Source organism: Gekko japonicus, unplaced genomic scaffold, assembly GCF_001447785.1.
Source record: "Gekko japonicus isolate JY-2015 unplaced genomic scaffold, Gekko_japonicus_V1.1 scaffold4, whole genome shotgun sequence".
Lineage (NCBI taxonomy): Eukaryota > Metazoa > Chordata > Lepidosauria > Squamata > Gekkonidae > Gekko > Gekko japonicus.
The window spans coordinates 3,631,441-3,643,930 of NW_015165234.1; the positions used below are offsets into that span (position 1 = coordinate 3,631,441).

General features: G+C 42.4%; 1 protein-coding gene across 1 annotated transcript in view; it reads left to right on the forward strand.

The window, feature by feature from the left end:
• Positions 1–12,490, forward strand: part of ANO6 (anoctamin 6) — an 89,596-nt gene that overhangs the window by 31,114 nt on the left and 45,992 nt on the right. The window contains exons 5-9 of the mRNA XM_015409771.1: positions 2,641–2,919; positions 5,000–5,113; positions 6,994–7,109; positions 7,735–7,869; positions 9,890–9,995. Coding sequence (XP_015265257.1) covers positions 2,641–2,919; positions 5,000–5,113; positions 6,994–7,109; positions 7,735–7,869; positions 9,890–9,995 — 750 coding nt within the window. The remainder of the gene's footprint in view (positions 1–2,640; positions 2,920–4,999; positions 5,114–6,993; positions 7,110–7,734; positions 7,870–9,889; positions 9,996–12,490) is intronic.

Consider the following 12,490-nt stretch of genomic DNA (forward strand, 5'->3'; position numbering starts at 1 on the left):
TCAGCCTTAAGTCCTGAAACAATTCTGAGTGTGTCCAATTATTAAGCCTTCTGTCACCAAGGAGTCTTCACAAATGGGTCATTCTCAACTAAGATTGAAGAGAAGGGCTTCCATGTCACAAAGCTGCTTCCAATCTTGATTGTTTCCTGGCATCTCCTTACAAAGACTCAAACTAGATGTTGTCTGGGTTCCCCATGTGCCAACTGCAGCTCCAAAATAGCCCACTGGGCCTTACAGTTCAGGAAAACTGTGAGAGGGGGAGGCAGGAGCCCCTCTTTCCTCTACCCTGTGGTCCTGAGCAGAACTGGACCCCCATGGCTCTTTAAAAGGCAATTCCCTGCAGCTCCTGCATTACTGCAGGGAACATGATTTGGGTCAGTAGAACCTGGACTTGACTCATTAAAAGCCATAATGTCTAATTGGAACCTTAAAAATTAATCATTGCCTTTCCAGCATTGACACATGCAGTGGTTCACTATCAGTCTGCCAGTTTATGCCTCTGAGCTCTGCTTCAGGAGTGGAGCAAGGCTTATCGCCCCTACAAGAGAGCATCACAAAGCAGTCATAGAAGCACGGGGACTGTGCAGGCTGAGCAGATAGCAGCACCTGCCATGAGTCGCTGATACTGTGATTCCTGGGCATACTGGAAACTACACATAAACACATGAAGTGTCTTACATTGAAGCAGACTCATTGGTCCATCAAGGGCAGCATTGTCTACTCACACTCTCCAGGGTTTCAAGCAAAGGTCTTTTGCATCACCTCCTCATTGATCCATTTAACTGGGGAAGCTGAGGGTTAATATAAATAAATAACAGCTTCAGTCTCCCTTCGCAGAGGCAATGGCCTTCATGTGCAAGCAGCCTTAGAATCATAGACATAGAATGTTAAAGATGGAAGGGACCTTGCAGGTCATCTAGTCCAACCCCCTGCAGTCTGCAGGAGCATAGCCGAAAGATAGTCCTACAACATACCGAAAAATGGTTGTCCATCCTCCACTTGAAAATGTCCAGCGAAGGAGCATCCACCACCTCCCGAGGCAGTCTGTTCCACTGCTCAACCACTCTTACAGTTAGGAAGTTTCTCCTGATATTTAGCCGGTATCGACTCCCTTGTAATTTCCACCCATTAGATCTAGTCTTGCAATCTGGAGCAAGAGAGAATAGATCTGCGCCATCTTCTACATGACAGCCCTTCAAATATTTGAAGACTGCAATCATGTCCCCTCTAAGCCTTCTCTTTCCCAGGTTAAACATACCCAACTCTTTCAGCCTTTCCTCATAAGACTTGGATTCCAGCCCTCTCACCATCCTGGTTGCCCTCTTCTGGACAGACTCGAGCTTGTCAACATTCTTCCTAAAATGTGGTGCCCAAAACTGGACACAGTACTCCAGGTGAGGCCTGACCATAGCAGAATAGAGCGGAACAACCACCTCCCTTGATCTGGACACAGTGCTTCTGTTAATGCATCCTAAAATTGCATTAGGTTTCTTTGCAGTCACATCGCACTGCAAGCTCATGTTTAGCTTGTGATCAACCATAACAACTAGATCCCTTTCACATGAGCTGCTGTCAAGCCAAGTCCCTCCCATTCTATATCTCTGCCTTTGATTTTTTATACCTAAGTGTAGGAATTTGCACTTATCTCTATTGAAATTCATTTTATTTATCTCAGCCCACTGTTCCAGCCTATCTAGAACATTTTGAATCCTCACTCTGTCTTCCTCCAGGTCATTTATAAAAACATTGAACAACACCGGGCCCAGAACCAAGCCCTGTGGCACTCCACTCGAGATTCCCCTCCATGTAGACACAGAGCCATTTATGAGCACTCATTGGGTACAATTTTTCAACCAACCATGAATCCATCCAACAGTTGCACCATCCAGCCCACATTTAACCAACTTATCTTCAAGGATATCATGAGAAACTTTGTCAAATGCTTTACTGAAATCTAGATACACTATGTCCGCAGCATTGCCAGAGTCAAGCATTTTAGTAACTCTGTCAAAAAGGGAGATAATGTTGGTCTGGCATGACTTATTCTTGATAAACCTATGCTGGCTACTACCAATTAACTAATTCCGTTCAAGGTGCTCACAGACAGATCTGCTCTAGAATTTATCCAGGTATTGATGTCAAACTGACAGACCTATAGTTTCCTGGGTCCGTCTTTTTCCCCTTCTTGAGGATCGGGACAACATTCACCCTTCTCCAGTCTCCCGGCACAACAACGGAACATCTGTACAACTGTTGGACCTGGGGCCTTCTGCATCCAAGCAGATCCTCTTCCACTGAGTCATGGCCCCCTACTACTACTCAGTCAGTAGTCTGTGCAGCTGCAGGGTGCTGAAGTGACAGTGAAGTCCCTGCTTTCCTTCATCATGATGCCTTCTGTTAAAGGTGCTGAGTCCCTCTTCCCCCATGCACCAACAGGAGCTCTTAATCTGCTGCTGGTACTGGACATGTACCATGACAACCAGTGGAGTTTGTGCAAAAGAACTTGCTAGTGAATTGTTCCCCACTATGCCCTTTTAGGTACTTTATTGATATTTAAGAGATGAGATAGTTTTATTACTTAAAATGCTATGACAAGTCTGTTTTAGTGTATTTACTTATATTAATACCTTTTCACTGTAGGTCCTCGATGAGAAGATAATCTTTGTGAAAGTGCATGCACCTTGGGAAGTGCTGTGCACATACGCAGAGATTATGCACATCCATCTGCCTCTGCAGCCCAATGACCTGAAAATCCATGACTCTCCATTTAGCTGGATGACTAGATTCTTCAGTGTGGGTGAAAGTATCATCAAACCAGAGAAAGAGTTTTTCACGGCTCCATTTGAAAACGAGCGTTTGTCAGACTTTTACATTCAGGACAAAAGCACATTCTTCAGTCCAGCAACAAGGAGTCGGATAGTGAGTCTCAATAGTATTTATATTAGGATCACTTTCTAGGGCAATCTTATTTTGAGCATAAAAATAATCAAACAGTGTCAAAAATATGTTGGTGGGTGCAGACACTAGACAGCTAACTATCACGTGGGTGTTATTCTTTCACTGGTTCAGCTTTTCCTGGCCTTTGCTAAGGAAGAGCAAATGTAAAATGTGGCCCATGAGCTCATGGATATTGGTGCTGATAACTTTGTATCTGAGGCACATTTTCTAGCATTTAAGAACACAGATGTGATATAGTAGATACGGTATTAGATTAACACTGGGGAGTCTCAGGTTTAAATCCCCACATATCTGGGGCTCATAGAATGACTTTAGGCTAGTTATGTCTGTGAACCTGACCCACTTCACATTGTAGCTGTGAGGAGAAATGGAGGGGCCATGTAACCTTCATGGAAGAAAGGTAGGATAAAAAGTAAATTGTAACTATAGCCAGTAACCATGAGCTCACAAGGTTGCACACTCAAGGTTTGTCTAGGACCTCTTCACTGAATGAAAAAAAAATATAACATGGCCTTGAGGTACCTGATGCCCCACATGTAAAAAGCATCAGTATACATCTGGTAGTTGTCTACCTGATCTGTACAACAGATCAAAGCAATCACAGTGGCTGTAGTCACACTGGTGGCATGGCGCAATATGGTGCTGCCTCTAATTGTACTGGGTTAAAGTGTTGTGGGGCATGTCATCCAGACAGCACACCCACCTGGGGGTTACCCACACAGACATCCCATTACTGTAGCGCCTCAGCCACAGAGTGCGCTGCCCAGAAATTGTTCAAAATGCATGCACGTGCATGCGTGCTCATGTGTGCACATGTGCACATGTGTGTGCATATGCACACATGCACATATAGGCAAAAAAAATTTTAAACCCTCCCTAGTGGAGAGAGAATGGATCTGCAGGTTCAGACTGCCAAATCCGTTCTGCATGCGCTCCCCCGCATCCAGGCATTCAGGCATGTACAATGAATGTGCAAGGAACTAGAAACACCACTTGTCATGTGGTGCCTTTTTAACCTGGCTTCAAGTCTTCCTATGACAGGATGAGTATGCCCGGTGAATGCCTGACAGATGTGGCTGTGTGATTGTGCCCATTTGATCCTGGAGGGGAGTAGTGGCTGCATCAGGCCAAATGACTTGTGTGTAAGCACTGTGAGCACTGATGATGTAGTGTAAGTCAGTGTAAGCACTGATGATGTAGTGTAAGTCAGTGTAAGCACTGATGATGTAGTACAGATGACAGAAGGAAAATAAAAACCCCAATTTCATGCTACACACCAACTCACAATCAGTCCATCTGGCCAATAATAGTTGGAGTTCATGAGAATGTCAGTAGTAGCCATATATATCATCCTGATTTTTAGGCTTGCAGTTACATAGTCTGAAATCAGACATTCTTTTTTGTGGGAAAAAATATTTGCAGTTTTGCAGATTCTGGAATTTGGCAGTAGGGGCTGAGATGGGTTATGGGAGATACTTTGAAGCAAATGCATGTCACTACTGGCCATTGGCCTTAGGAAGGCTCTTCAGCCTTTAATATTTAATCATTTGTTTGAAATGTATATCCTCCTGCATAGGTCAAAAGTTCCAAGGCATCTTGTGTAATTTAATCCTTTGTGAGGTAGGGAGACGGAAGCAACAGGAGGGCAGAGTGGTGCATGCATTTTATGTTCTTTGTAACCAGCTGGTAATTTCTGGTTTCTAAATTCTCAGCAAACACTGTCCATATATTTTCTAGCCTTTCTCTACAATCATGAGAACTACAAGGACTTTAAAAAACATAAAAGTGAAGGATGTGTTCAGATGTAGATGTTGTTGGTGTGATTGTTGCAGTTAGTACACAATAGCTCAATCATTGTCTCACTATGAGCAAATGTAATGTTATCAGATAAGAATGATTTAGAGTTTCTGTTAGATGGTCATTCTGGGGTTAAGCATATTTCCAACCCCCCTTTCAACATCACATCTCACTCCAGAGTTTAAAATGATCTAACACCTATAGGTTTACTTTGTTCTTAACTAAAACCACTGGTAATTTTCAGGTTTACTTTATTCTTTGTCGTGGGGAATATGCAGTAAGAGACAATGTGAAAAAGTTTGGCATCAACAAGCTACTGGATTCTGGGATCTACAAAGCTGCTTTTCCACTCCATGATGTAAGTCTAATGTCTGAAGACAGCCCTTTTGAAAATGAAAGGTAGTATCCTTAATACTTTGATACAAATGGCTCTATAGTGGCCCTTTAACCTGAGCACTAGATAGTACCCAGCTATGTTGCAACATTATTCTTTATAGTGTACAAATTGACAAAAACAAAGTATTGTGTATGGAGCAATCCATCCAATATAGAATATCCTTTTTTAAAAAACATGTTGTGAAGTGTAGTGTGGAAAACGAAATGGCAGCAATGTGGTAAATGAACCAAATATATGAAACAGGATTGTATATTTTACGCTGTTTGGATTGGTGGAGATTGGAAGTTAAAAAAATTAAAAACTCAGGTTTTGTCTGATGGTCTACCAGTTGTTTAACTAGCTGAATAGTAAGAGGGTATTAAACAGTCCCTGCCAGAAACATCCACAGCAATGTTACTGCACACGAGATCAGCTTTTCCACATAATAAAATTTCAAAAATCTTCCTTCTGTACTTTTTCCCTTATGGAGCTTGAAAAAAATCAATAGAACAAAATATTTAGGGAAGGCAAAGATCACTAATTACTTCAGATGTTGGTCTTGACGTGAAAATTAATCAGAAAGATTCTAAACATTGAAGACTATTCAGAATGAATGAGACCCTACTTTTAATCTTCTAAGTGAATGCAGCAAAGAAACAAAAGGATTATCTTTCCTTTTAAGTCTGAAACAAAGGATTGGAAATTCAGGCTTTATATTCCGCATTTTGTAACCTTCATGTTTTGGAAATGGATCTCCTGAGCTGTAATTTGGTTCAATTCTCATTTTCTGTTGCTCAGAGATACAGTTTTGCTCCTTGCATCTCTGAAGCCATTGGCTGCACTATGCCACCACTGGCAAAAAGCCCCCACATGCCATAGGTTGGGGGTTGTAGGGAGACAAGATACACACAGACATAAACAGACTGGCTTTGTATCTTACTGGAGAGATGGCCTTGAGGACTGCATCTTACTTTGAGAAAGTTTCCTTCATGCAGCAAGTGAATAAGTATGTAGAGTCTTTGATCCATTGAGGAGTTCTCAAGCTTTGCCCAGAATCTGTTCCTGTGGATGCTGTCAAATGCTGCTTTGAAATTCCAGAGGCAGCGTGGAGTGCTCCATTTGGCTTAGAGCTGTACTTCTCCACTAGGTGGTGCAGAATCAGACAGTACATGTGCTTCCACCTCTTGACATCTGTTGAACGTTACAGCAGTAGCATTGTGCAGATGACCTGTCCATGCCTTGACTTATCTCACGTGGAGGGAGAGCAGGCCATGAGCACTTGCAGCTTCTGTATGATTGCTATCTGTACAACTCAGTAATCCTGCAGGGTTGGGAATGAAGTCAGTGCACTCATGCTTTGCTCTCCTTTCATGTGCGGTCAGTCAACTAAGGAATGGATTGTCTTCACAAGTCTCTCTCTCTCTCTCTCTCTCTCTCTCTCTCTCTCTCTCTCTCTCTCTCTCTCTCTCTGTTTCTTTTTGCCATCAAGTCACAGCCAACTTATGGTAACCCCATAGGGTTTTCAAGTCATGAGACATTCAGGGTGATTTGCATCCAAGTATTAACCAGGGCTGACCCTGCTTAGCTTCTGAGATCTGATGAGATAGCGCTACCCTGGGCTGTCCAGTTCAAGGTACAAATGAAAAAAGCCTCCCACTGAGGCAGATAATAGTAAAATGTAGAGCAGACCAACCTTAAGTAATTTCTTGGCACTATTTGCAGATGCTTCCAGTGCAGTGATGAATGGCTGAGCAGGACAGTCTGAACATGAGTAGGTTCCAAAGCAATGAGAGGAGAGTGGTATTTTCAAGACGAATGGGACTCTTTAATGATCCATAATAGAAACACCTTCTCTTTTGCAGTCCAGATTCAATCACCAGTCACAAGATCCCAGCTGCCCTAATGAGCGGTACCTGCTGTATAGAGAATGGGCCCATCCTCTAAATATTTTCAAACTGCAACCTTTACATTTTATCAGGTAGGTATGTATAGCTATCAGAATCATTGAGTGCCTTTTTTCTACACAGCAAATCTAAACAGGGAAAACAAAACCACGTAAAATTTCAAGTAATCAGTGGGCACATGAAATGAATCAATATTTATAGCTTGTCCTAGCATCACAGTGTAAATATGTTCAAAATGACACATACTTTTTTTAAAAAAAAATTACAGATATTAGACTGCAATAAAATCAACTTGCTTAACAGCAGTTGCAAGGATTTCATTCCAGATAAAGAGGCCTCATGCTATCCTCATAAGATGGCCAAGGCAGAGCTGTAGCAAAAGATGAGGAAAGGGTATTTCACCTTTGTGGACAGCTCAATGACAATATTTCTAGACATGCTTGCATTGTACAAATATAAGCACAAGTGGAATTGCCATTGTAAGCTGTGATGGGGTTCCTTTCAGGCAGAACACCTGATCCTTCAACAGCTGAATGACAAATTGAAGTTAAACATGGGAAAGTACAACAGTGATGTTTGGAGACAATAATTTAAGTCTGCTATCATGCAACAGAAATGGGGATGAGTCCCCCTTAGCTGCTTGGGATGAAGGGAAGTACAGCTTCTTTGTATTTTCAAATAACGTGTTTTTACCAACAGGAAATACTATGGTGAGAAAATTGGAATCTACTTTGCTTGGCTGGGTTTCTATACTCAGATGTTGCTCCTGGCAGCAGTGGTTGGACTTGGATGCTTTTTGTATGGGTATTTTACAAAGGACAACTGCACTTGGAGGTAACCTGTAACAGCTCATGTTAATAGTATATGAAAGAGAAGTACTAAGATAATAGATGCATGTTCATATACACATTCTATATAATATATAGCCCCTAAAAAGTGTTCTGTGATTATTTTTGAGTGCCTTTATTAGTTTTTTTTACTAAAATTTAATGGTATGAGCAGTTGAAATCAATTGCTTAGGAGCTGTGTATATGGCCCAGCATGAAGTTTACACTACTGTGGCTAGACCAGCTTTACAGTTGGGAGAGCCTGTGACTCATTGGAAGAGCATCTGCTTTGCATGCAGAAGGTCCCAGGTTCAATCCCTGTTCTCTCCAGCTAAAAGGATCATGAAGTAGGAGATGTGAAAGACCTGTGCCTAAGACCTTGGGGAGCTGTTGCTACTCAGAGCGTACAATACTGACTTTGATAGATCAAGGGTCTAATTCAGTATAAGGCAGTCTCATGTATTAAGGTAGTTGTTTTACAATATTTTTACAGACTCCATTTTGAAAGATTCTAATAGTCTTTGGAAGGATAGGATTTGATAACTGAGGGTGAAGCTATATCTAATGGGGTGAACATGTACTTATTAATTCTTGCCTCTGACTTTCCAGTTTGGTGTAGTGGTTAGGTGCGCGGACTCTAATCTGGGAGAACCAGGTTTGATTCCCCACTCCTCCACTTGCAGCTGCTGGATGACCTTGGACAAGCTGTAGCTCTCTCAGAGCTGTCTTTGAAAAAGAGCAGTTTCTGTCAGAGCTCTCTCAGACCCACCTACCTCACAGGGTGTCTGTTGTGGGGAAGGGAAAGGGAAAGGAGTTTGTATGCCGCTCTGAGACTCCCTTGGGTAGTGAAGGGCAGGGTATAAATCCAATCTCTTCTTCTTCTCTTCTCGTTCACTTATAATACTGGATGGGGAGTGTTAATATTGATACACTTTATTCCCAGCTCAGCTCCGATACCATAAATGTCCTGGGCTAGAGGTCAAAGTGCTTCATGCAGTAGTACAATTCAATATAAGGTGTCAGAAGAAAGGGGTCCCCCACCTGTGTACTTCCTTTTGTGAAAAAAGAGATTCCCACTTTCTGTTTTATACATGAACAGGGCAGACACATGTTTTTCCATCCATCATGTCTAGACGGGCCCTTAAACCTCCTTTTTCTAGTCTTAAATCTTGTTGCTTTGTTTTATAGTTTTTCTCTAGTCATACTTCATAATATTTTTCACTCATCCTCTTTTCTTTATATACAGATGCACACAGGGACATCAGCAACTGTGCATCCAACTCCCTGCTAAAATCAATGGGGAATTCTGCTGTGAAAATTAATAGCAAAATATAAATATTGATTTGATTTATTAATCAAAACTTCATGAGAACTAGTGACAAAGGAAATGAAATAAACATTAATACAAAAGAAGAAACAAATGGTTTTGTTCTATGATTAAAGTGTTTCAGAATGCCAGCCCAAGAACAATAGCAGATAAGAGATTCCAGTCTGTTGGTTGGATCTAAACTAAACTGGCAATTTCCGCTGATTCTCATCCTGCTGGAGGCCCTCCTGAAGCTATTGCTTGGTGTCTCCAGTCCCCTAGGAGCAGCATTTGGTGGGGGTTAGTGGTCTGCAGTGGAAGGAGATGGGCAGGAAACTTCCCTTCTGCCACTGAAAAATTTAATCTGGATCCAGTCCCATATATCTGAGGCCAAGCAAACATTTAGAACTCTCCTCCAGGGAAAAAGGCTACTGGGGGATTCCTGTGATCTGGAGAGGAGAAACACCAAGTGAAGGAGTGTTTAACCATCTCCCCACCCATTGGTAGAAGAAGGGCATCAGGTCTTTACATGTATCTGCACATAAAGCATGAATACATAAGTACATGTTCACTCACACCATTACATCTGTGTTGGCTTGGAAGTGTAAGTAAACTGGAATCTAAGAGAAGATGGTCACAACGGTAGTTTACAAGATCAGTGAATTTAGCAACTTGTTCACTGAGTAACTCAATTTATTTGATGAATTCATTCTGTTTTTAGCCAAGAGGTATGTGACCCTAACATAGGCGGCAACATTATCATGTGCCCACAATGCGATCAAGAATGTACATACTGGAGCCTCAGCATCACCTGTGAATCATCCAAGGTAAAAACCTTACCACCTACAGCAGATGGAAATACAGTTTTAACTTTGAGCATCGGGGAATTAAGTCCTATATCATAGATTACACTGGGAGTAGTCCTGACCTGGATATCCCAGGCTAGCCTGATCTCATCAGATCTTGGGAGCTACGTAGGGTTTGCCCCTGGTTAGTATTTGGATGGGAGACCACCAAGGAAGTCCAGGGCTGTGACATGGAGGCAGGCCATGGCAAACCACTTCTGAATGTCTCTTGCTTTGAAAACCCTACAGGGTCACCATAAATCAGCTGTGATTTGATGGCAAAAAAAAAGGCCACTGTAGCAAAAAAAAAATTGTGGCACCTTAGAGCCAGTTTGGTGAGAGCCAGTTTGGTGTAGTGGTTAAGTGCGCGGACTCTAATCTGGGAGAACCGGGTTTGATTCCCCACTCCTCCACTTGCACCTGCTGATGTGACCTTGGGTCAATCACAAGCTCTGGCACAGCTGTCCTTGAAAAAGAGAAGTTTGTGTCAGAGTTCTCTCAGCACCACCCACCTCACAGGGTGTCTGTTGTGGGGAGGGGAAAGGAAAGGAATTTGTAAGCCGCTCTGAGAATCCAAGTGAAGGGCGGGATATAAATCCAATCTCTTCTTCTTCTTCTTCTTCTTCTTCTTCTTAGGAGTGCTCCTAGATGCCTCCTTAACAGTGGAGGCCCAGGTAGGAACCACTGCCAAATCAGCCGTTTATCATCTTTGGCTGACCAGGCAGCTGGCTGCCTTTCTCGAACGCAGTGACTTAGTAGCAGTGATTCATGCAATGGTCACCTCGAGATTGGACTACTGTAATTAGGGGTGTGCAAAAAAAAATAATTTGGCCCGATTCGGATTTGGCCGAATCGGGCAGACTCCATTTCGGCCAGCAAAAAGACTCCCGCATGTCAATTTCAGCACTGCAAGCCCGGAGTCTTTCGCCAGCCAAATGTCAATTTCGGCCCCATTATATTCTATGGGCCATTGAAGTCAATGGCGAAAACATAGGGTATATTCTGGGGGCTGGAGGGGAGGGGGTTTGAGGGAGAGGCTCCAAACTTGTAGGGTAGCTGCTGGAGCCTCTCCCCAAGATACAGTGGAAGTAATGGGGGTAACCTGTTTGGGTGCACATAGAATTGGGCCCACTGATCCAATTGCTTTGGGACATGGGGGTTTATGTGGGGAGAGGCTCCTGAAGCTACTCTGAAAATGTGTAGCCTCTCCCTCAACCCCCCCCCCCAGAGCCACTAACAGCACGGTGGGGGAAAAGTAACTTTGAGAACAATGGAGCGGATGGGGACAACCTGTTTGGGAGCCAGTAGAATTGGACCCCCTGGTCCAATGTTCTTGAAACTTGGTGGGTATCTATAGTGAACCTGATTCAGTTGCTCATATCCTTCTATGTTGTCCTCATTATTCTACTATGCGTAGCTATCTGATTAGTCCCCGCTTACCTACCACAAGGAATCCGACTGACAACGACCTTAAAATTTTATTGTCTGATAAGTTCTCGGCAACTACTTTGTCTGTTGCCAAATTCTTAGCCTATGTTTGGAGGCTTAGGGATAGAGCGTACAAGTCTTAATCCCCTTGTATTTTTTAGAATTGTTATATTCTGAACTGAGTTTATTATTTCCGAGAAGTTTAAAAACGATCCCTTGTTGGTGCAGCTTGGTGTAATTTCGTTCTATTTTTATTTGTTTCATTGTTCTCCTTGTTGCTGTGTTATGCCAATAAAGGTTTATGCAAGAGAGACTCCAGCCCAGGATTTCACAAAACAACACTAATGTTCCTTTAAACATAGATAGTCTTCAGAATGGATAATTCATCTGTAGATGCTGGACCTCAAAGGATTTTTGGCAGATTGTGTCTGAGGGCCCAGCTAGAAGAGCTGGAAGAAGAGCTGTGACTGGCAGTGAAAGAACAGTCAGATGATTCACGGAGTCATCCCAAGTAATCTAAGCCTATTGACATCAGTGAGCTTAGAAGGGTGTAACTTTGCTTAGAATGACAGTGTGTATCTCCCAAGCATTGGTTATTGTTAAATAGCAGCTGGGGGGGGGGGTTATACTGAGGATGTGGAGCATAAAATAGTGTGTCTGTAAAAATCCGCTTAGTTAAAAATGTAGAAGTCGATAAGGCATGGTTGCCAAAGGAAACTTCAGTACAGAAAATGTTATTCCTAGAGATATGAAGGTTCAGAAGAAAATACAAGAAAATTGGGCAAATGTTGTTGTAGTTTTTCCCCATGGCTTCAAAATTTCCAGAAATTTTAACCTCCAGCTATTCCTGGGCAGAAGTACAGAATTCAGAACTGAATAATTGAATAATATATATTTGTTTATTTCATTGGACTTCTAGCCCGCCCTACCCCGCAGGTAGGCTCAGGGCAGGTTACAACAGAAAATAAATACATGTTCCAAATTCTAGAACTACAATCAAACCTTAGATAACAGTAAAATATCAATAAATAACAATTGTAACAATGGAT